Source organism: Lithobates pipiens, unplaced genomic scaffold, assembly GCF_037356315.1.
Source record: "Lithobates pipiens isolate NorthernLeopardFrog02 unplaced genomic scaffold, aLitPip1_a1.2 Scaffold_28, whole genome shotgun sequence".
Taxonomy (NCBI): domain Eukaryota; kingdom Metazoa; phylum Chordata; class Amphibia; order Anura; family Ranidae; genus Lithobates; species Lithobates pipiens.
This window is the reverse complement of record NW_027507789.1, coordinates 208,551,329-208,576,049: the sequence shown is the minus strand read 5'-3', so window position 1 is coordinate 208,576,049 and position 24,721 is coordinate 208,551,329. Positions and strand designations below refer to the sequence as shown.

The following is a 24,721-nucleotide window of genomic DNA, read 5'->3' as shown; positions in this document are numbered from 1 at the left end:
TCAGTGTCCCCTCTTACATTAAGCTCCCCATGAGCATTTCCCCTTACATCAGGGTCCCCATCAAAGTCCCCTTTCATCAGGATCCCCATCAGAGTCACCCTTGCATCAGGGTCCCCCTTACTTTAGGGTCCCCATCAAAGTCCCCCCTAATATCAGGGCCCTTGTCAGTGTAACCCCTTACATTAAGCTCCCCATCAGAGTCTCCCCTTACATTAGGGTCCTCATCAGAGTCCCTATCAGTGTCCCCCCTTACATTAAGCTCCCCATCAGAGTTCCCCCTTACATCAGGGTCCCCTTTCATCATGATCCCCATCAGAGTCTCCCCTTACATTAGGGTCCCCATCAGAGTCCTTATCAGTGTCCACCCTTACATTAAGCTCACCATCAGAATTCCCCCTTCCATCAGGATCCCCATCAGATTCCCCCTTACATCAGGGTCCATATCAAAGTCCCCTTACATTAGGGTCCCCAACAAAGTCCCCTTCCATCAGGTTCCCCATCAGATTCCCCCTTACATAAGGGTCCATATCAAAATCCCCTTACATCAGGGTCCATATCAAAGTCCCCTTACATCAAGGTCCACATCAAAGTTCCCTTACATCAGGTTCCACATCAAAGTGCCGACAGCTTCACTAAGCCATCAATGCAGCTTTACTGTGCCCATCTGCAGCCTCATTGGCATCAACAATGCAGCCTCACTGTGCCAACAATGCAGCCTCACTGTGCCCACCTGTATCCTCATCAGTGCCCACCTGTATCCTCATCAGTGCCCATCTGTATCCTCATCAGTGCCCATCTGTAGCCTCACTGTGCCCATCTGCAGCCTCATTGTGCCAATAATGCAACCTCACTGTGCCTAACTGTATCCTCATCAGTGCCCATCTGCAGCCTCACTGTTAGGGTTGCCACCTGTCCAAGATTCACTTGGACAGTTCTGGTTTTCTCCTTACATCACTTCTCAGTGTTTGCTGCACTCACGGGTGTCCGTGAGTCTGCCGTCAAGTGCAGGAGTATCCCACAAGTCGTGGGAGACTTGAGATGTCTGCGCCTCATCCCCTTAAAACCGTACACATATTAATGCCATGGGTTCTGTGGCTGAGGTGGTAATTAAGCTCACTTAGGGCCTTATCTGCATTAAATTAGCATCCGAAACTGTGTAATGAATATGTGTTTGGTTTTAACCACTTCAGCCCTGAAAGGATTTACCCCCTTTCTGACCAGAGCACTTTTTGTGATTCGGCACTGCGTTGCTTTAACTGACAATTGCACGGGCATGTGGCGTTGTACCCAAACAAAATTGATGTCCTTTTTCCCCCCCACAAATAGAGCTTTCTTTTGGTGCTATTTGATCACCCCTGCGGTTTTAATTTTTTGCGCTATAAACAGAAAAAGAGAGACAGTTTTGAAAAAAATACATTATTTTTTTACTTTTTGCTATAATAAATATCCCCAAAAATATATCAAAAACATTTTTTTTCCTCAGTTTAGGCTGATACGTATTCTTTGACATATTTTTGGTAAAAAAAAAATCGCAATAAGCGCTTATTGATTGGCTTGTGCAAAAGTTATAGCGTCTAAAAAATAGGGGATAGATTTATGGCTTTTTTTTAAATAATTTTTTATTTACTAGTAATAGCAGCGATCAGCGATTTTTTTATCATGACTGCGACATTATGGCGGACACATCGGACAATTTTGACACATTTTTGGGACCATTGGCATTAATACAGCGATCAATGCTATAAAATTGCATTGACTACTGCAAAAATGTCACGGCAGTGAAGGGGTTAACCACTAGGGGGCAGGAAAGGGTTAAGTGTGTCCTGGGGCGTGTTTCTAACTGTCTGGGGGATGGGCTAGCAGTGACACGACACTGATTGCTGCTCCCGATGACAGGGAGCAGACAATTGGTGTCATGTCACTAGGCAAAATGGGGAGATGCTGTGTTTACATCGGCATCTCCCCATTCTTCAGCTCCGTGACACGATCGCGGGTATCCCCGATGAAAATTGAGTCCGCGGCTCCCGCGGCCACGGTCACGGAGCTCGCGGCAGGCGCGCAGGCACGTCGGGAAGTTCAAAGTAACGTACGAGTATGTTACTTTGCCCAACCGTGCCATTCTGCCGATGTAAATATAAAGGCGGCGGTCGGCAAGCAGTTAAAGGGATGAGGTGGCAACCCTAGTCCCCATCGGAGCTCTGCCCTACATCAGGCTCCCTATCAGATCTCCCCCCCCCTCTTACATCAGGTTCCCCATCACAGCCCTACTTTACATCTGGGTCCCCATCAGAGTTGGCCCTTACACCAGGGTCCCCATCAGAACCGGCCCCTACTTTACATTTGCAGAGTGGGCGCAGCAGCAGGGTGAGAGCCATGAGTCGGGAGCGTGGCTGTAGCTGCTGGGTGAGTGCTGGGGCAAGCAGGTAATTGGTTGCTAGGACGCTGGCAGTCCTAGAAACCAACTATGGGGACAAAAACAGCATAATAGTGAGAACCTGAACTGGAGACTTTGCCCAGCCGTGCCATTCTGCTGATGTAAATATAAAGGCGGCGGTTGGCAAGCGGTTAAACGGATGAGGTGGCAACCCTAGTCCCCATCGGAGCTCTGCCCTACATCAGGCTCCCTATCAGATCTCCCCTCCCCCCTCTTACATCAGGTTCCCCATCACAGCCCTACTTTACATCTGGGTCCCCATCAGAGTTGGCCCTTACACCAGGGTCCCCATCAGAACCGGCCCCTACTTTACATTTGCAGAGTGGCCGCAGCAGCAGGGTGAGAGCCATGAGTCGGGAGCGTGGTTGTAGCTGCTGGGTGAGTGCTGGGGCAAGCAGGTAATTGGTTGCTAGGACGCTGGCAGTCCTAGCAACCAACTATGGGGACAATGACAGCATAATAGTGAGAACCTGAACTGGAGACTTGTGGGGGCAAAAGCAGACCTCTGTTTACCCGAAGTGGGCCCACATTGGGGATACACCACGGACCCCCTATGGGATGGATGTGGCCTGTGGGTTGTAGTTTGGAGACCCCGCCATGATGTATTAGGGTGCTATGCAGAATGAGTGGTATGACAACACACCACACAAGACGAAGTCGGCAGCCACCATTCTTCCCTCACTTCTATGAGGCCATATTTACCTCACAGGCCTACCAGGTCTATCACATTTTTATCCTCATATCACTCCTATTACTGATGGACCTGGTATAAATCCTGTCACAGCTCAGAGAGCTTTCATGAATGTCATTATTTCTCCTCACATATCATCCACTGTTATTACTGTGAGGCCTGTAAATCCTGTCACCATTCTGAGGCCTACTATGGTCATAAGCCTCTTATAAAAGAATGTTACTATAGTTTCCTGGAGCCCATTATGATTTTAATGTCACCTACAGGCCTATTATATCAGTATTCATAACATTTGCTCAGAGGCCTGTAATGCAAATTCCAACCTCCCACCAAAAACATGGCCGACCGGCCCCCTGCCCGGCGACGCCTCTCTCCCATGACGTCGCGACGCAAGCGCTCAACGTGACAGCTCAGCTGTTGCAGGAGCGTTCCGTGTGGAAGCCCCGCCCAGCGAGTTGCGACAACTTCCGGTCAGCGAAGAGATGGAACCCGGCGGGCAGGGTGAGCTGGAATTGTGGGGGGGAAGGTGGTGGTGTCAGTCGGGTGTGTGCGCCCCTTTTGTGTTTATGTGTACCCCCGCAGCTAGGTGTACAGACATGGCGGCCCTGGTCACTGTTTCCCCTCATTAGACTGAGTGGTGGGGTGTGGAGGTGGCCGTGTCATGTGAGGAGGACCTGTCACGGTGTCCTTGTCATGTAGGGAGGTGATAGGGCTGACAAGGCTTTCCTCCAATCACAGCCCTGGTTTATTTTTTTAAAGGGCACCTGTCACCACCTTACTGGGCTCGGGCTTGTGCTGAGGCCTGCAGGTCACCATGACAACCCCATTGGTGGAAGGTTAGGGCCTGCAGAGGTGAGAGGGGGTGCCATGGCCGACTCCTATCCAATACGTTTCAGTGATTGGAGATGAGCTCCTCTGAACTCCTCTCCATCCAGACATCCCAGTCTCGCTTTGTTTTACTCCAATCGGCTGTGGGCTGGGTCGTTCCCCCTCCCCCGCATCGCATGTAAACAAAGGGGCGGGGTTCTGGTGATGTCATCATAGTTATAGCGACCCATATTTACTAATAGCAACCCATATTTACTGTCATAGGTGATTGTACGGCCCCCTTCAAGATGGGCGTTCCCGCTACAGTCTGTACGATCCCCTTCAAGATGGGCGTATCCATTACAATCTGACTGTACCGTCCCCTTAAAGATGGGTGCGCCCGCTACAGTCTGTACGGTCCCCTTTAAGATGGGTGTACCCACTACAATCTGTGCGGTCCCCTTCAAGATGCGTGTACCCGCTACAATCTGTGCGGTCCCCTTCAAGATGGGTGTACCCGCTACGATCTGTACGGTCCCCTTCAAGATGGGTGTACCCGCTACGATCTGTACGGTCCCCTTCAAGATGGGTGTACCCGCTACGATCTGTACGGTCCCCTTCAAGATGGGTGTACCCGCTACGATCTGTACGGTCCCCTTCAAGATGGGTGTACCCGCTACGATCTGTACGGTCCCCTTCAAGATGGGTGCACCCGCTACAATCTGTACGGTCCCCTTCAAGATGGGTACACCCGCTACAATCTGTACGGTCCCCTTCAAGATGGGTACACCCGCTACGATCTGTACGGTCCCCTTCAAGATGGGTGCACCCGCTACAATCTGTGCGGTCCCCTTCAAGATGGGCGCACCCGCTACAATCTGTGCGGTCCCCTTCAATATGGGCGCACCCGCTACAATCTGCAGTCCCCTTCAAGATGGGTGCACCCGCTACAATCTGTGCGGTCCCCTTCAAGATGGGCGCACCCGCTACAATCTGCGGTCCCCTTCAAGATGGGCGCACCCGCTACAATCTGTGCGGTCCCCGTCAAGATGGGCGCACCCGCTACAATCTGTGCGGTCCCCGTCAAGATGGGCGCACCCGCTACAATCTGTGCGGTCCCCGTCAAGATGGGCGCACCCGCTACAATCTGTGCGGTCCCCGTCAAGATGGGCGCACCCGCTACAATCTGTGCGGTCCCCGTCAAGATGGGCGCACCCGCTACAATCTGTGCGGTCCCCGTCAAGATGGGCGCACCCGCTACAATCTGTGCGGTCCCCGTCAAGATGGGCGCACCCGCTACAATCTGTGCGGTCCCCGTCAAGATGGGCGCACCCGCTACAATCTGTGCGGTCCCCGTCAAGATGGGCGCACCCGCTACAATCTGATTGTACGATCCCCTTTAAGATGGGTGTACCTGTTAGAAATCTGATTGTACGGTCCTTTTCATAATGGACGTGCCCACTACACTCTGATTGTACGGTCCCCTCTAAGATGGACGTAACGGCTACAATCTGATTGTTTGACCAGTATAAAGGAGATTGTACAATCATAATGTAACGTGTGTGACCAATGACCTGCTACACGTATGTCTTATCTTAAAGGGGGCTATAGAGTCAGATTGTTATGTGTACATCTTCAAGGGGATTGTAACTGCATGTCCATCTTAAAGGGGGGCTGTGCAATCAGATTGTAGTGTGTGTGTGTGTGTGTGTGTGTCCAGCATATAGGAGATTGTAAAATCTGATTGTATAGCCCTCCTTTAAGATGCACATTAGAATCTGTTTGCACAATCGGGCATAGTCCACCTTTTTGCAGACATGTAATAAATGCTCCCACATTATTAAAAGAAAAAACTGCAGGTGTTCAATGTTGCAACCACAATCAGTGTGACATGGGTACAGTGCACGATTGACATCCCATCCCCAGGTCCATACGCATGTACAGACTTCGTGTTGTGGGTCTGGAGGCAATAAGCAATGGGCTACAAGTACTGTGGCATCACCATCCTGTTGACGGGGTGATCTAAAACTCCCTCTGCCCCAGTTACAGATGGGACATGTAGTCCACCCATTCACAGGAATCTGGGAGGCAGTGCTGTTGTCCTTATCACAAGATTTCCCTTCACCTCCTCTTCTGATAACAACTGTAACATTTCTGATTTGCCATCACTTTCTGTAACAGAGTCAGAGAAGGTGAATCTTCCTAGCAGGGACATAGATGGCAACAAAAACCTAAAGGAGTGGCGGAGGCGAGGCGCTGGACATGGATCCCCAACTGATACCAATATAAGTCCATATTCCACTCCTGGACTGCCACATGGGCGCGTTGCGCTCCTGGAGTGCCACACGGGCGCATTGCGCTCCTCTACTGCCACATTGCGCTCAAGTGACACACGGACACATTGTGTTCCGCAACTGCGACACTGCGCTCCTCAAGTGCCACATGGACATATTGCATTCCTTAAGTGCCACACGGACGCATTGGGCTCCTCAAGTGCCACATTGCGTTCCTTAAGTGCCACACGGACACATTGCGTTCCTCAAGTGCCACACTGCTCCTCAAGTGCCACACGGACGCATTGCTTTCCTCTACTGCCACATTGCGCTCAAGTGCCACACGGACGCATTGCTTTCCTCTACTGCCACATTGCGCTCAAGTGCCACACGGACGCATTGCTTTCCTCAACTGCCACATTGCGCTCCTCAAGTACCACACGCCGCATTGGGCTCCTCAACTGCCACACGGGCACACTGCGCTCCTTTAAAATATAAACTGTGCACAGATGCCCTGCTGATCAGAGCAGAGCGGGCGGATGGCAGGTCTGTGTCTGCTCGGTATTGGTAGAGCAGACACAGACAGACTCTGCTCTTTGGGTGTCCGGGAGTGAATGCACTCTGCTGTCTAAGCCCGGTTGCCTTCAAACCGGTATGCCTAAATTGAGGAGGACATTGTGGTTGTCCTCCCCTCCCCCCTCCTTTTTTTTTTTGGACCACTGACAGGTGAATCGGGTCGCCGGTGTGAAAGGGCCCTCAGACTTTCATTGTTTACGGTGAACGCCAACCATGAAGGGACCATAAATATTAAAGCTGCCATTCCTGAATTGGTTCTAAAGGCACAGTCATTGTTGCTCGGATTGTACGGGTGGCTTTCTTTAGTCATTCAGTTTCAGCCTCAGGGCAATAAATAGCTGACAGACCAGCCAAGTCTTGTGTTAAGTTTAGCAGGGTGTCACTATTTTCTTGTCACCCAAGGGTGTGTCCCGCTCTCCAGTCTCTCCTGTGACTATGTTGTCCAAATACAGTATGGTGTAGATAGCATATCGATATGGAACCAGACAGGGGGCAGCCCTGCAGGAAGATTAAACCCGGGTGGGGCAAGAAAACAGGTAGTCAGTGAAGAAAAATAAAATAAAAATAAAAAAGCAGTAGACTTGGGTCTTTGAAAACAAAAACAAACAAAAAAAACAAAACAACCGAGGATATGTTTTCTTCATCAGTACCTTAAAAGTTCTACTAGCAAATGAACAAGAGAGAAGATAAAAATGTAGCTAAACCCCAAAACATAATATTGCAGCTTACCAGTCCCTAGATGTGGTCACTGGCATCACCTGGCAAGTTCATGGAGCTTGCAAGCTTTGCCCATCAGAGAACCATTTTTTATGATCTTTCTAGACTAAATTGATCCTGTGTTTTTCATTTAAAAATAAAAATAAAATTCTCTAGGATGCAGTCATGCAACTACCTCGGTGCAACCCGGTGCTGTTGATAAAGCCAGCCATGCCCACTCTTTTGATCTCCTCAGTGGGCAAGGTTCACTCTCTGCTCATTGAATTGGGGAGAGCAACAGATTCCGATCCGACATGGCTGATATTATTAATAGCACCTGGTTGCATGGCTGGTTTTTGCCCACCAGACAAAAAGATTGCAAGGGTTCATCTTTGCAATCTTTTTTTCTGGTGGGAAAAAACCAGGTTGTGTCTTCGGAACCATTTGGTTTGTTTGGGCTCTCTGATAAACAGAGCGTGCAGCTCCATGAACTTGCCCTTCCCAGGTCCCTCTTGGTGAAATTCTTTTACTGTTAGCCTGCTTCACAGTTGTGCAATGTAGACCACACATATGATTCACACAGGAATCGCACTGCATTCGTGTGCACATCACATGCCTTACATGTGCGGTGCGACTTCAGCCATTCATAATATGTATGGCTGAAATCACATCCGCATCAAAATGGTGCAGGATCCTTTTTTTTCCCCTCACACCTGAATCGCAATAGCATTGTGGCAATCGCACTACATTTTGGCATCTGTTTTGGGGTGTCGTTAAGATAACATTGACACCCGCAACAGATCGCTTGTATGCTTTGTGATAGCAATGCGGGAAACACACAGGAATCGCTGCATTTCCCACATTGCATAGGTGTGAACCAGGGCTCAAGTCTTTTTCTTTCTTTCCTTTTTTTCTTTCTTTCCTTTTTTTCTTTCTTTCCTTTTTTTCTTTCTTTCCTTTTTTTCTTTCTTTCCTTTTTTTCTTTCTTTCCTTTTTTTCTTTCTTTCCTTTTTTTCTTTCCTTCCTTTTTTTTTCTTTAGTTTTTTTTTCTTTCCTTTTTTTTTTTCTTTCCTCTTTTCTTTTTCTCCTCTTTCCTCTTTTCTCTTTCCTCTTTTTCCTCTTTCCTCTTTCCTCTTTCCTCTTTTTCCTCTTTCCTCTTTCCTCTTTTCTCTTTCCTCTCTTTCCTCTTTCCTCTTTCCTCTTTCCTCTTTCCTCTCTTTCCTCTTTCCTCTTTCCTCTTTCCTCTTTTTTTTCTCTTTTTCCCTTTTCTTTTCCCTTTTCTTTTCTTTTCTTCCTTCCTTCCTTCCTTCCTTCCTTCTCTGTTTTAGATCTACCATCAACTATGCTGTGCATGGACCTACCTGGTTTAATGCAGATTAAATGGGTTGTTCGGGTGTCCTATTACGTAGTTTTGGTAATCACCATTGTACAGAGGTTGCAAAGAGTCTGTAAGGTGAACTGGACCTGGTCCTGCTGTACCTGAGTCCTGTGATCACCCGTGGTGAGACATCAGGTCGGTGCTTTACCGGTCCAGGGATTTGAAATCCTGGTGGCTTTCTCTCCTCTTCTCCAGCGCTGACAGGACGGGCTAGGCGGGTCCTGATTGATTAAGCTGGGGGGATTTCAAATTCTCAAACCGGTGAAGGGGCGACCTGATGTCTCATAGCGGGTGATCGTGGGACCAGGGGTAGTGGGGAGGGGGTTCAGTGTAAGTTCACCTTACAGCTTTTCTGTAAAGGTGAACTTACCCTTTAAGCCTGGAGCACACTATTATTTTTTTTGTTCAAACCTGCGGGTTCAGCGGGAAAAAAAACCCATCGGCTCCAGTCAGAGCCGCTGTATTAATCATGCAAGATTAGTTCAGCGATCTCCCCCACTGAGCTGTTTTGTTCTGACAGGGGGAAGCCCCTCCTGCCAGAACGCTCCAATCAGTGCTCTCTGGCATTGGCTGAGAGAGTTCATTGGGGTTCGGTCGAATACTGGTTTTCCAACATGAACGTCCGACAGAAGCCGACCAGAACACGACATTAGCAGAAGGCACCCAAAGGGTGGTGCTCAAGAGCTGAAATTTCTCGTAGTACGTCACTATGTTCGTATTTGTTGGCTGACAATTATGTACCGTTTGTATGCAAGACAAGTTCCTGCCACACAAAAGTCTGACACTCTGTCTGTGGAAAATCCAATCGAGTGTACGAGGCTTTACAACCACTTTAATATTCTGTAAAAAAACTAGTCTACCCAGTGTAATATTTTACTCATAAAAGGAGCCTGGTGGAAGGAGATAGTTCCTGACTTCTTATAAAACCCGACTCCAGCCAAGTCCATTGACCTGCATAGAGCTTCCAATCGGGTTCAAAGGCCTGACCATAAAGGGGCCATAGAAGAAGAGTTTTGGGTGGGTCAGAAAAATGAGTTCTTACGTTCAAGTCTGATTAAACCCAGAAGGAGTTGGCAAATCTTTCTATGTTGATAAGTAGAAAATGTTCTTTGTACGGGAACCATGTGTTGCGAAATTTCGATCCTTGAGCTGCAGCATAAACCTTGATCCCCAAATGTGACCTTGATGGGCAATGCCTCCAAAGACATACTGTCTTCTCTGCTGTCCCTACTACTGGTGTAAATGGAATCACATATTCTATTGCTGTTTATTTCAGAATCGTGCTCAATGGCTCATGAGTTTTGCAGAGCACAGCGTCTACCTAAACTGGCCAAATAACAATCATATTCATATTTTAGAAAGGCTATGGATAATACATAAAAAAAATTAAGTGTGATTGAAGATTAGTAATTGTAAAATCTCATCTTTTTTTTTTTTTTTTTTGTTAAAAATAACAAACATGTTCTACTTACCTGCTGTGGATTTGCACAGAGCAACCCAGATCCTCCTGATCTAGGGTCATCCTGGCTCCTCCCTCCCATGGCCCGGCCTTGCCCCTATTCTCTCCTCATTTGCTGACTGACTTTGATTGAAGCGGTGGGAGCCAATGGTATCACACTGCTGTCTCAGCCAATGAGGAGGGAGTCCCGGGCAGCTGAGACACTCATGCACATCGCTGGATCTAGAGGGACCTCAGGTATGTGTTGGGGGGCTACTGCACACAGAAGGCTTTTTATCTTAATGCGTAGAATGCTTTAAGATAAAAACACCTTCTGCCATTACAATGGACTCTTTCATACGAGCGGTCCGATCAGGTCCACCTGTCAGTTTTTCAGGCGGACCAGATCTGACCCTTCATTCAAGCCTATGGAGCGGTGGATGTCAGCTGTGACATGTCCGCTGACGTCCGCCGCCGTTTGATCCGATCCTCTCTGCAAAATTCTGACGGATGGTGACCCTATTTTCCATCCGTCGATCAGATCACATGAAAGCTGACCCCGCCCCCTCTCTCTTTCCTGATTGGCTAGCTGACTTTGACAGCAGCAGGAGCCAATGGCGCTGCTTCTGTGTCTCAGCCAAACAGGAAGGAGAATCTCGGATGGCTGAGATAATTGTGGACATCGCTGGACAGACAAGGACCTCAGGTAAGTAAGTGTTAGAGGGGGGCTGCTGCACAGAGGAGCCTTTTTATCTGAATGCATAGAATGCCTTTACAACCTCTTTAAGGCAGTCTGCTGATTCCTGCTGTTGTTTCTGCCACCTGTGATCGCCTAGCTGTGGCCCCTGAGCCCCGCACTCCAATGACAGGTCTCCCGGCAGCCGCATCTATCCGTGGCTGTCCCCACAGCTAGAAACAATGTGCAGTGCTTGCTGCTGGACGCACTGTGGGCCAATCAACAGGAACTGGCCGGGATTCCATTCCTCTATGGGCAGGCTGATTGAATTGACTTGGGTACAACCAGCCAGTCAGATTTTGTCGATTATCCCTGTCGTGGTCAGATCATTTTCTGCAAACTGCATCTGGCACTCTGCAGATTATATAATTGTTGTAATGAAATCAGGTTTTATGGTAAGACAGGATGTGTCCGGCTCGTGCTGGGAAAAGGGCTGCTTCCTGTTTTTTTACATTGCCAGTTTCCTCTCTGCTGTCCTTGCACTTTTCCTTTTTAAAACACGACCTCCTGTCCTGGCAGATGCCCCCCGCCCAGTGTCCCCCGTATGGCTGTCCCTCCAGACATCGGTGTGATTCCATCTTCTGAGTGTTTAGTGTAACAAGCTTGTGTGCAATGTGTGATAACCTGGCGGTGTTAGGGGCATAAAACAAGCACACAGTGTTTCTAGATGCTGGAATATTACTATATTATTTTGTGTGTGTGTATATATATGTGTGTATATATATATATATATATATATATATATATATTATATATTTTTTTTTTTTTTCAATAACCGCATGCAGTTCCATTCAGCTGCGTGATGCGCTACACAAATCACAGTAGCTGTTCTGCCATTTCCCATTCCTTATTGTTTTTTTTATTTTTTTCGCTGCCTGTCATGTTGTGAAGGTTCCCTTTACTTTAAAGTGGAGGGCCACCCAAAAAAAAAAAAAAATGGCATTAATAAAATTAAAAAAAATAATGTTTTCACTTGCCTGAAACGCTGTTGCTAGGCAGTCTTCCTAATCTGCCTCTTCCTATTCCGCGATGCTTCCTCCTCTTCGGTGAGCGGCCCCGTTGCCTTCTGGGACATGTGTGTCTCCCAGAACACAATGGGGTCATTCACAAAGCGCCGCGCATGCGCAGTAGGAAACGGGCAGTGAAGCCGCAAGGCTCCACTGCCTGTTTCCCTTCACTAGGATGGAGGCGCCAGCAGCCGATCCAATGGACGGATCGGCCTCGGGGCGGCCGACATCGTGGGGTCGTTGGACAGGTAAGTGTCCTTATTAAAAGTCAGCAGCTACAGTGTTTGTAGCTGCTGACGGATTGGCCGAAACACCCCTTTAAAGCAGAGTTTCACTCAAAAATGGAACTTCCGCTTTAAGTACTGGTGACTAGGGATGCACCGAAATTTCGGCCGCCGAAACATATCGGCCGAAAATGGCCCTTTCGGCATTTTGCCGAAAGGAAAAAACGGCCGATAATTGAGCCGAAAATGGGGCGGGGCCTGGGCGGGGCGGAGCTCCGCCCCCGCCCCTGGTGCCGCCCATCACGGGAGGTGTATATCGCAGGAAAGCCACCTCCGCCGTCTGGATCAATAGAGCGCCGGGAACATCACAGCTTTAATTTTAATAGCTGTGTGTTCCCCCGTCGTGCGCCGTCGCCTACAGCCCCTCCCCCTCGTTCGGGGAACTGATAGACAGATCACCCGTCCAGATTGGACGGGGGATCTGTCTATCACAGTTCCCCGGACAAGGGGGAGGGGCTATATGCGGCGGCGCGCGACGGGGGAACACACAGCTATTGAAATTAAAGCTGTGATGTTCCCGGCGCTCTATTGATCCAGACGGCAGAGGCGGCTCTCCTCTCTTTCTGCATCACTGACTACACAGGGGACACAAACACTGGCTGCACGAGGGGACAAAAACACTGGCTGCACGAGGGGGACACAAACACTGGCTGCACGAGGGGGACACAAACACTGGCTGCACGAGGGGGACACAAACACTGGCTGCACGAGGGGGACACAAACACTGGCTGCACGAGGGGGACACAAACACTGGCTGCACGAGGGGGACACAAACACTGGCTGCACGAGGGGGACACAAACACTGGCTGCACGAGGGGGACACAAACACTGGCTGCACGAGGGGGACACAAACACTACTGGCTGCACGAGGGGGACACAAACACTACTGGCTGCACGAGGGGGACACAAACACTACTGGCTGCACGAGGGGACACCACACTTATCACTTTTATCATGTCGCCAGTCTCTGACCACCTCCTGAACCATGTCGCCAGTCACTGGCCACCTCCTGAACCATGTCGCCAGTCACTGGCCACCTCCTGAACCATGTCGCCAGTCTCTGGCCACCTCCTGAACCATGTCGCCAGTCTCTGGCCACCTCCTGAACCATGTCGCCAGTCTCTGGCCACCTCCTGAACCATGTCGCCAGTCACTGGCCACCTCCTGAACCATGTCGCCAGTCTCTGGCCACCTCCTGAACCATGTCGCCAGTCTCTGGCCACCTCCTGAACCATGTCGCCAGTCTCTGGCCACCTCCTGAACCATGTCGCCAGTCTCTGGCCACCTCCTGAACCATGTCGCCAGTCTCTGGCCACCTCCTGAACCATGTCGCCAGTCTCTGGCCACCTCCTGAACCATGTCGCCAGTCTCTGGCCACCTCCTGAACCATGTCGCCAGTCTCTGGCCACCTCCTGAACCATGTCGCCAGTCTCTGGCCACCTCCTGAACCATGTCGCCAGTCTCTGGCCACCTCCTGAACCATGTCGCCAGTCTCTGGCCACCTCCTGAACCATGTCGCCAGTCTCTGGCCACCTCCTGAACCATGTCGCCAGTCTCTGGCCACCTCCTGAACCATGTCGCCAGTCTCTGGCCACCTCCTGAACCATGTCGCCAGTCTCTGGCCACCTCCTGAACCATGTCGCCAGTCTCTGGCCACCTCCTGAACCATGTCGCCAGTCTCTGGCCACCTCCTGAACCATGTCGCCAGTCTCTGGCCACCTCCTGAACCATGTCGCCAGTCTCTGGCCACCTCCTGAACCATGTCGCCAGTCTCTGGCCACCTCCTGAACCATGTCGCCAGTCTCTGGCCACCTCCTGAACCATGTCGCCAGTCTCTGGCCACCTCCTGAACCATGTCGCCAGTCTCTGGCCACCTCCTGAACCATGTCGCCAGTCTCTGGCCACCTCCTGAACCATGTCGCCAGTCTCTGGCCACCTCCTGAACCATGTCGCCAGTCTCTGGCCACCTCCTGAACCATGTCGCCAGTCTCTGGCCACCTCCTGAACCATGTCGCCAGTCTCTGGCCACCTCCTGAACCATGTCGCCAGTCTCTGGCCACCTCCTGAACCATGTCGCCAGTCTCTGGCCACCTCCTGAACCATGTCGCCAGTCTCTGGCCACCTCCTGAACCATGTCGCCAGTCTCTGGCCACCTCCTGAACCATGTCGCCAGTCTCTGGCCACCTCCTGAACCATGTCGCCAGTCTCTGGCCACCTCCTGAACCATGTCGCCAGTCTCTGGCCACCTCCTGAACCATGTCGCCAGTCTCTGGCCACCTCCTGAACCATGTCGCCAGTCTCTGGCCACCTCCTGAACCATGTCGCCAGTCTCTGGCCACCTCCTGAACCATGTCGCCAGTCTCTGGCCACCTCCTGAACCATGTCGCCAGTCTCTGGCCACCTCCTGAACCATGTCGCCAGTCTCTGGCCACCTCCTGAACCATGTCGCCAGTCTCTGGCCACCTCCTGAACCATGTCGCCAGTCTCTGGCCACCTCCTGAACCATGTCGCCAGTCTCTGGCCACCTCCTGAACCATGTCGCCAGTCTCTGGCCACCTCCTGAACCATGTCGCCAGTCTCTGGCCACCTCCTGAACCATGTCGCCAGTCTCTGGCCACCTCCTGAACCATGTCGCCAGTCTCTGGCCACCTCCTGAACCATGTCGCCAGTCTCTGGCCACCTCCTGAACCATGTCGCCAGTCTCTGGCCCCCTCCTGAACCATGTCGCCAGTCTCTGGCCACCTCCTGAACCATGTCCCCAGTCTCTGACCACCTCCTGAACCATGTCCCCAGTCTCTGGCCACCTCCTGAACCATGTCCCCAGTCTCTGACCACCTCCTGAACCATGCCCCCAGTCTCTGGCCACCTCCTGAACCATGTCCCCAGTCTCTGACCACCTCCTGAACCATGTCTCCAGTCTCTGGCCACCTCCTGAACCATGTCCCCAGTCTCTGGCCACCTCCTGAACCATGTCTCCAGTCTCTGGCCACCTCCTGAACCATGTCCCCAGTCTCTGGCCACCTCCTGAACCATGTCCCCAGTCTCTGACCACCTCCTGAACCATGTCCCCAGTCTCTGACCACCTCCTGAACCATGTCTCCAGTCTCTGACCACCTCCTGAACCATGTCTCCAGTCTCTGGCCACCTCCTGAACCATGTCCCCAGTCTCTGACCACCTCCTGAACCATGTCTCCAGTCTCTGACCACCTCCTGAACCATGTCCCCAGTCTCTGACCACCTCCTGTATAAAAATATTTTTTTAAAACAGTCATTTTCGGTATCGGTGCTGTTTCGGTATCGGTTTCGGTTTTCGGCCTAGTGTATTTTTCATTTTCGGTATCGGTTTCGGCACCAAAAAACCCATTCGGTGCATCCCTACTGGTGACCCCCTGACATGCCACATTTGTTATGTCATTTTGGGGGGGGGGGGGGGGGTACCCTGTTTTTAGAAGCACCCAGCTGCCACTTCCTCCCCTGGCGCCGGAAGAGCATCTCCCACCCCCCCCCCCCCCCCCCTGCAATCTTCTAGGACACATCACAGGTCCCAGAAGATTGCCCGGCCATTCACGGCAGTAGGCGCTCACAGTTAGAATGCCGGTGCCATGGAGAGGAGGGGTGGAGGAGCGGGCCTTCATACGCCCACATCGCTGGACCCTGGGACAGGTGAGTGTCCGATTATTAAAAGTCAGCAGGTACACTTTTTTGTAGCTGCTGACTTTTAAATGGGTGGAACTCCGCTCTAACAGTAAGTAAGAGGAGATTTTAAAGTAGGACTATAGGCAAAACTTTTTTTCTTTTTGGATAGAGTAAGGTCAGGTTTATTTTTGACATCTTTGTCCCATTAGGGAGATTTATCTTCACTCCCTGTCAGGGTGGATTTGATTTAAATAAACTCAATTTAAATCATAATTTTAAAAGAGCAATTCTCATCTCTGTCCCGCAACGGCTCCTCCTCTGACCCGCTGTTGGCTCACAGGCAGTCCCATTCGCTTTAATGGGAAGGCCGGTGATGTGGCAGTGACACAACAAGGTGAGGGACGTGGTGGGAGCAGGTGAGTGGATGCCCGCTAACAGGCGCTGCCGTGATGGATCTGAAATGACAGGTTCTCTTTATATGTAAGGACTTATTCTTGCTGGTAGTTAGAATCTTTAATATTTGAAAACAAAATGAATGTTTCCTATTTAAAATAATAAGCTGTCAGGTTGGTAAAACAGCGATATCAGAACCGATTCAATCATACAGTTTGTAGTGTACATAGATTTGCAAAACAATGGGATAAATGAATATCTCTGAACTTTGTTTTATCTCATGGTGACTGTGACATTGTGTGAATGCATCAATGCAGTGCATGTTATCTCAGCTTACAAAGCTTGGATTCATTGAATGAGTTTACCAAAAATGTAACTATTGCAGAATATACAGCATTATGCTACATAACTAAGCTCCATTTCACGCTGAATAAACTAACTTATTAATGTATCTTAAACAGAAAACTATCTTTAGATAGATTTTTACTCCAAAAGCATTTTATTAAAATGTATTTGATAATAAAAAATCATTTTAAATACAAACAATTCTCTCTCTCTCTCTCTCTCTCTCTCCCTCTCTCCCTCTCTCCCTCTCTCCCTCTCTCCCTCTCTCCCTCTCTCCCTCTCTCCCTCTCTCCCTCTCTCCCTCTCTCCCTCTCTCCCTCTCTCCCTCTCTCCCTCTCTCCCTCTCTCCCTCTCTCCCTCTCTCCCTCTCTCCCTCTCCTATCTATATATAACTGGCGATTTTGGCGCCAGTTCCTGCATTGCATCTCTCCCGCAAGCAGTTCACACTACCCTCTATGAACCGCTGCGGGTGTCAATACAATGTTAATGACACCCACAGATCAGATCGCAGTGCGACCTGTGACCTCGCACAGGATCAGATTACATAGGTGAGAACACCCATGCGATCCGATTCTAGTGTGGGGGGAAAAAAAGTCCCTGCACTATTTTCCTGCAAATCCATTGCGAGTTCAGCCATACAACTGTATGGAGAGAGATCTCACCGCTCCAGGTAGGTCAAGCGACAGTAGAAAACCTTCTCATCCAGCTTGGAAGCCCAGGTGCCATAAATGCATATAGCAATCAAAAATAGGAAGAAACTCTGGACAGCCGTCTCAAAAAAAAGTTTTTTTGCCTTTTATTAAAAAATTCTTGTGAACAAAAATGCAAGCCACAGCAGGAAAAAACAGGAGCTAACGCGTTTCACACGTCAATGTAGTGCTTGGTCATATGACTAAGCACTACATTGAAGTGTGAAACGCTTTAGCTCCTGTCTATTCCTGCTGTGGCTTGCATTTTTGTTCACGAGAATTTTTGAGTATAAGGCAAAAAAAAAGTTTGAGTGCGGCTGTCCATACAACTGTATGGTGAACTCGCAGTGCGGGTGCGAATCAAATGATATGTCTGCGTTCGCACAAAGTGTGAACCTGGGCTCAAGACATGCTGGGAATGATAATGGTCACATTTGCTTGTGGTGTCAAACCCTCAAATGGCTGGTGTCCTAATTGATCACATGTGCAATACCATGGCAACTGCAGATCAATCAGAGGCTAAGATGGCTGTAAAGGATAGGAGGGTTTAATACTGCTTTAGGCCCCTTTCCCACGGGCGGACCAAACGGGTCCCCTGGTAGTTTTGAGGTGGACCCAGTCGGACCTTCTATAGAGCGGCGGATGTCCTTTGATATCCGCTGACCTTCTATCCAAATTGTATTGGATGACAGTGGAATGGAAACAGACAGACTGTCCATTTACATTCGACCCCCCTCTATAGAGGAGAGCGGGACAGTGTCCGTGCCCGCTATGTATTAGCAGAGCGGGCACAGACTTGTCATCTGCCTGCTCAGTGGGGATCAACTGAGAGACCCCCCCCCCCCTGCTGAGCAGGCAGATCCGCCAGTGTGGGGCCATTAAAGTGAGAGAGATTCTCCTCTTTGACAGTTGTCACCTGAACAGGTGTCACCCTTGGAAAGTTTACCATATCTCTTGTTCTGGGGACAAGTGTACATTTTTTGGACATCCCGTCACATAATAATGGTCACCTAGACAAATGGGGTGAGTTATCGTAGCGGGCACACAGTAATAAAAAAAACAATCAAACCGGGGTTCTTACCCTTCCCTACTCCATGTAAAGCCTACAGGACTTGCATTGTTAAAGAATAAGTGTAAAATTATGGGGGGTCAGTGGGGGGACTGTGAATATATGAAGAAAAGGCAGACAAGCCCCCTGTTCTGTTATATTGTGATGAGGAGTAAGAGTGGATTCACTTATTCTGATTTATAAAAATCTTGTGAAATGGGTTAGAGGGGCAGTCGGGCTTAATTTCTGCACAAAAAAGGTTTTAAGTAATTTGTTTATGGGGAATTTTTTTTTTTTTTGGGGGGGTTCGCTGTTATATTGTACATGCAGGGTGACCAGGTACCCCAATACTGTCTTTGTCTGTGTAATCCTGAATGGGTGTTGTAATGTTGCTGCCCTGCTGCTTTGTCCTAGTCATTGCTTGCCTTTTGTGCACATCTCAACTGCAAACTTTAGATGCTGCTGACATGTTGGCATTAGACCAACCCATGCTTGGCTTGCTTGCCCCCCTTCCCCTCTGACCATCCTTTTCATTTCTGACAGATATCAACCTTAACTCTCCTAACAAAGGTTTGCTATCAGACACCATGACCGACGTTCCAGTGGATCAGACAGGGAGTCGAGTGCCGGCAGACGCAGCGGGGGCAGGGCTACCAGAGGGCCTGACAGAAGCTGAAGTCGAGGAGCTGCAAGCCGATCTAGCCAAGGTGCGTGCAAAGCTGAGACCTGCTGCTTATCGATTACTTTTAACATCGGCATCAATTTACATAAAACATTTGCAGCTGACTCCACCCCAGAGGATCTTATAATTCCGTGTTCCCTGTATAGTCCTCACACATGTTCGCACACTAGCAAACATAGCATTCATAATTGTAGAAGCACCCGAGAGGTAGCATCGATTTACAGAAAGCATTTGCAGCTAACTCCACTCCAGAGGAGCTTATAACCTAATGGTCCTTCTGTAGTCACACATCACACATGTTCGTACGCTAGCAAACATATAACTAGCATGTAAGATTGTGGAAGCGCCTGAAGGTTCCGCATCAATTTACAGAAAACATTTGCAGCTGACTCCGCCCCGGAGGAGTTTATAATTGAATGTTCCCCTTGTAGTCCTCACACGTTTGTGAACTAGCAAACATAGCATTTGAGCAAGTAAGATTGTGGAATCACCTGAGAGGTCTGCATCAATATACAGAAAGCATTTGCAGATTACTCCGACCCAAAGGAGCTTATAATCAAATGTTCCTTTTATAGTCATTACATATGTACACACACAGTGACATGGTTTGCTTCAAATCCAGGTATTCTACCGGCACTTAAGTGTGTAGAAGAACCTTGAACTTTCATACAGTCTCCATGTAAATGGCATCCATTACTGAAAAAATTGCTGGCAAAGCAAGAAGAAATCAAGTATTAATTTTGCAGTATTTTTCCTTTCCCTAAATGATTTTCCCAAATGGTCATCCAGGACAGCATGAGATAGGCACCTCTTCCAGCAGAAAACCATAATCACCAGAAACACTTTGAAAGGAAGTCCTGCTGCTGAATTGGTCAGTTATTGAGCTTTGGGGAGACGCATCGTTTTAAGCATATTAGAATGAGCTCAGGATTCTCGTGCATCCCCCCCCCCCCGCCTATGCCTCACTTGATGGTGGGACCTCTGTCCATTCCTTGGTTCCCCACTCCCTTTCTTCAGTGTCTGGAGAAGGCATGTGCTGGGAGGTGACTTACCCCTTGATGGACCCTGGGCTAGTGTGGTTCCCCTCTGGTGGCAATAAGGGGACATCCCTTCTGGTTACATGCAAGGTGGGGTATTGTTGCTGCCTGGGCACTGCAGCTCCTAGTTCCAGGACTGTGCAAAGGGCTAAGGGATGTGGGCAGAGCCTGCTTGGTGCCTCTTTCAGCCAAGCCTTCCCGGGAAGGTAGTGCGAAGGCCAGAAGACAATTGTGGGAGCTGCCCTCCCCCTTACCCCCTGCACTATGTTCAAATAGGGTATCTCCGTCGGTGACAAGTGGCTCCAGCAATATGCAGGTAAGCTTGTAGTTAGTGGCTTGTCGCCTTGCTGCTGGTTTGTGTAGTCTATGGTTATTGCATTGCAACCCCCCCCTCCCTAGAGTTTTCTCTGGAGCCTGTCTGTGACACAAAGACCCTTCAGATGTTCCAGCACGGTTAGGCCTCTTGCACACTGCAGTTTGAAAAAGCTCAGTACTGCTTTTTTTATTTATTTTTTTTTTTATTTTTTTTACTGAGCTAAAATACAGCCCATTAATTGCAAAAATTGGAATAACACTCCTAAAGCCACATCCGTATATAATTGAATTGGAAGAAGGGAAGGATAAAGAGCCACAAGGCCCTAATTCAGACTTTACAGGCAAGATGGACAATGGTATAGTACAAATATATATTTTTATTCACAATGAATCATATCAAACAGGTCAAGTGGAAAAGAATTTAAAAAACATACGATAAACATATGATAATTGGTAAATGTCTATTGTAAACAAGAGAGTTGACGCAGTGATCCCCTGTGCGTCAATGTGTTTCGCTATTTCGCTTCGTCAGGACACACTTGGGGATAGTTGAAAGGAACAGGTTTCGCTTGTCAGCATAAAATTGTCTCCACGTGGAGAACGCCTAGATGATCACCAGAGAATCGCCATATAAAGCATGAAATAGTTTCTTTCTAATGCCAGCGACCATATATGGGGCTGATGGCGTAAAGATATATGAATATAGATATACACTCTTATGGTTCACTGGGGGAGGAAGGAGGCAAATGTAAGGCTCCAGATCATGAAAAGGAGAGTGATAGATAAGGAAAGGGTAGAGCAAAGGACGCCTTTTCACCGGTTTCCGGTCCACAATAATGGGGCTTCAAAAACAATCCATATGGACAAATATATGTTCCTTTGAGGCTGGATAGGTCTGCCTGCAGTCAGTATGACAACATAAGCTCCATAGGTATATTTAGACACAGCACAATGGCATGAGGTTCAGTATCTTCCCCCGGGAACGAGCAGACCACCCATTAATTGTAATATGCCTATGCAGACAGGCGCGTAAACAAGAGCCATGCGTTCTCAGGTTAAAAAAAATAAAATAAATGCTACTTGCACATATGGTCCAAAATGCGAGTGTCCAGCTGCAGTATATTTCTGCCTGTCAAAGACATTGATTGGCTGCAGGCAGTTGGGGCTGGGTGCTGCACCTGTGCCTCCTGGGCTCATAAAAATGCTGGCATTGGACACACAGGGGCTTAACATCCAGGGGCCGTATGTCCCTAAGCATAAACAGCCTGAAATGTTGTGTCTGTGTGTTTGTTGTTGTTTTTTTGTTTTTTTTGTTTTAGCATCTTTAAGCCCCATACACACTATCAGATTTTGTGCAGATTTTTGTCATCAGATTTACCAAAACCATGTAGTGAAAGGGCCTGCCTGACTGCATACAAATTGAAACTCCTAAGGTTTGACCTCGTATTATTATAGGGTTTTGGTAAATCTGAAGGAGAAAATCTGATAGTGTGTATGGGGCTTTAGGTTTTTTTTTGTTTTGTTTTTTTTTGTCCTATAGATTTCATACAACTGTGGAAGCTTGATACACATGCAAAAATGCCTGTAACACACCTGAAAAACAGGTGGAGGGAAAGAAAATCCCTAGATTTTCCCCCATCAACATGCCTCCTGCAGCGCTATTGTGTTCTGCCAGCAGGGGGGCGCCGCAGGGAACATTCCCGGCTGTCGCAACACAATGATTATGGCTATAGCCAGTGGCCAGAAATCGCGTATAAAAAAAAATCTTACAAGCTGGTTGTCCCAACGTTGATTGTTGGATCGACTTTGGTACAATCAGCCTGCCCATGGATGGTTCAAATCTCATATGAATTTCGATCTATGTATGGCCAGCTTAAGAGCATCCATCAGTGAGCAGAGACAGAGAGGGCGCTGACAGGGAGGGGTTAGGGGGGAGAGAGGAGACAGCAGCCTATCACTGAGGGAGGCATTTTGACCGTGGTGATCAAAAAAAACCCCTAAACCTACCACTTCCTGTATTCCTCTCTCTAAACAGACCACGATAACCAGGGCACCCTGATCACCATGGTCTGTTTAGAGAGGGGAATACAGGAAGTGGTAGGTTTAGGATTTTTTATTTATTTTTTTACAGTTTAGAGGGGGGTGGAGCTGTGCTATGTAATCTGCTTTAAGGAACCAGGATATGAATTATTTTATTTTTTTGGGTTGACAAACGCTTTAAGGGAAGATTTTTGCTGAAACTATTGGTCTTGCAACAAGGGAAGGGATTCTTTACAGTACAGAACTCCTTTCATTGTTTAAATGCATAATATATGCGGTACCAGTTATTTGGACTGAAATTTCTGACTCTGAAAACGCCAAAGCAATACATTTTTTTTTTTTTTGTATTTTTTTTTTAGAAGCGGACTACTAGCCTACTGCTCATACACGATCTTCAGTTTATGAAATCTGGGGAGATTTATAATGATCAGATAGGATGTGATCTATATCATTAACATTTACCCATGTTTTTCTGCCCTGTAGGTAGAGGAGGAAATTCTCACCTTACGTCAGGTTCTGGCTGCCAAGGAGCGCCATGCAGCGGAGCTGAAACGAAAGTTGGGGCAAACCACACTCAACCAGCTAAAGGCTAACTTGTCCAAGGGCCTGCATGATGTGCAAATGTCCACTGCGTAGGTGTCCCTTCCTTTATTTTCATCAATTTGCCTTTAAGTAGTTGGTGTGCCTTATTTTATGTTGTATTTATTTAGGCTACTTTCACACTGTCGTTTTAGTTGCGTTTTAGTGGCCGAAGAAAGGGTTAAAAGCGCCCGTGTTGCAGCACTGCCGAAGCGCTTTGCAGGCACTTCGGCACCGCTGCCCATTCGTTTCAATGGCACATTATGACAGACTTGCCTAAAAAAACGGATCCCTGCAGTAGTGTGCTGTCACTGCTGACTGGTGTTCCATCTTCACCCAGTCTTCCTTACAGGTTCGCGGGCTCCAGCTGTTTGAATGACCGAGCCGCGATGACGTCACTCCCATGCACGTGCGCTGGAGTCAAGGTTGCGGCACAGCTCCCACATGTAAATATCTCCTAAACGGTGCACATTTAGGAGATATTTACATGTGTAGCATTCCGGTGGCATCACCAGCGCATGCGTATACCCCCCCCCCCCCCCTCCCTCGGGGTGACCAGATCTAGTGTCCCCATTGGAAGATTTCCCCTCTATTACCCAAAATTTGTGATTTTTGTTCTTACACTTTTACTTCCAATGATAATGGTAAACAGGACAAATAGAAAGGATGAATCTCCCTAACGGAGGCACAGACAACAATAAAAACTGAGAGGGGTTCTAATCCCTCTGCACTCGATCCAAAACTGGAAAAAAGTTTTGCCTTTTAGTTATACTTTTTAAGCTACTGAAACAATCATCAGGTCACCAGAACTAGTGTCTCCATTGGAAGGTTTCCCCAACATTTTTTAGGGACAACCCAAAATTTGGGATTTTCTATTACTTTCAATGATAATGGAAATACAGAACAAATAGAGAGGGGGAATCTCCTTAACGTGGACACAGCAATACAAATTTACAAGTGTTCTAACCCCTCTCCACTCTATTCAAAACTAAAATAAAAAAATGTTGCCTTCACTTATAATTTGAGCTTCATAAACCCCCCCCCCCCCCCCCCCCCTTACATTTTATATGAAGAAGGTTTATGTCTGTTAAGCCACAACGTTCATTGGTGGCTAAATCTGTTCCTGTGCTCTTCTTAAAATATCTGATCTCCGATTTTGTTCCAGTTATGTTAAAACCTCAGAGAAACTCGGAGAGTGGAACGAGAAAATGACTCAGTCTGACGTGTGAGTTTCTATGCAGCTGCACTTCTCCTGGCTTTCTGCAGGGGGCACTGTCCTTGCTTGATGAATGATGTGAGCTGATGAGCGAGTGTCTGTATGCCTGCAATATGAGTGGCAGAGTGTGTGGTACGCATGCGCGTGCACAGAGGTGACGGTTGGTGGTTTTTCCAGCTCTTATGGTTTTATTCTAACATGCTGCTTTAGCCTAGAATTAACGGGTCTGGTGTTACCGCTTCCCTGGGCTCTGTGTGCTGGGTGCTTTCCATGCTGGTTTGTTTATTTAACATGCTCTTTCTTTGTCTGATCCAGATACAAGAAGACTCAAGAGACCCTGTCCACCGCCGGACAGAAAACTTCAGCAGCGCTTTCTAATGTTGGCTCCGTCATTTCCCGAAAGCTGGGGGATATGAGGTGA

General features: G+C 48.5%; 1 protein-coding gene across 1 annotated transcript; it reads left to right on the top strand.

The window, feature by feature from the left end:
• The first annotated feature begins 3,529 nt into the window (after positions 1-3,529).
• On the top strand, positions 3,530-24,721 carry LOC143936077 (tumor protein D54-like). The gene is made up of 4 exons (XM_077460403.1): positions 3,530-3,626; positions 18,975-19,138; positions 22,989-23,137; positions 24,616-24,721. The coding sequence occupies exons 1-4, from the start codon at positions 3,608-3,610 to the stop codon at positions 24,719-24,721; spliced, it is 438 nt and encodes a 145-aa protein (XP_077316529.1). The 5' UTR covers positions 3,530-3,607.

Excerpts from the sequence above, each read along its gene's own strand:
- LOC143936077 (XM_077460403.1), top strand. Across the intron at positions 19,139-22,988 it reads TGCAAGCCGATCTAGCCAAG|GTAGAGGAGGAAATTCTCAC; the intron begins GTGCGTGCAAAG and ends TCTGCCCTGTAG. Across the intron at positions 23,138-24,615 it reads GATGTGCAAATGTCCACTGC|ATACAAGAAGACTCAAGAGA; the intron begins GTAGGTGTCCCT and ends TGTCTGATCCAG.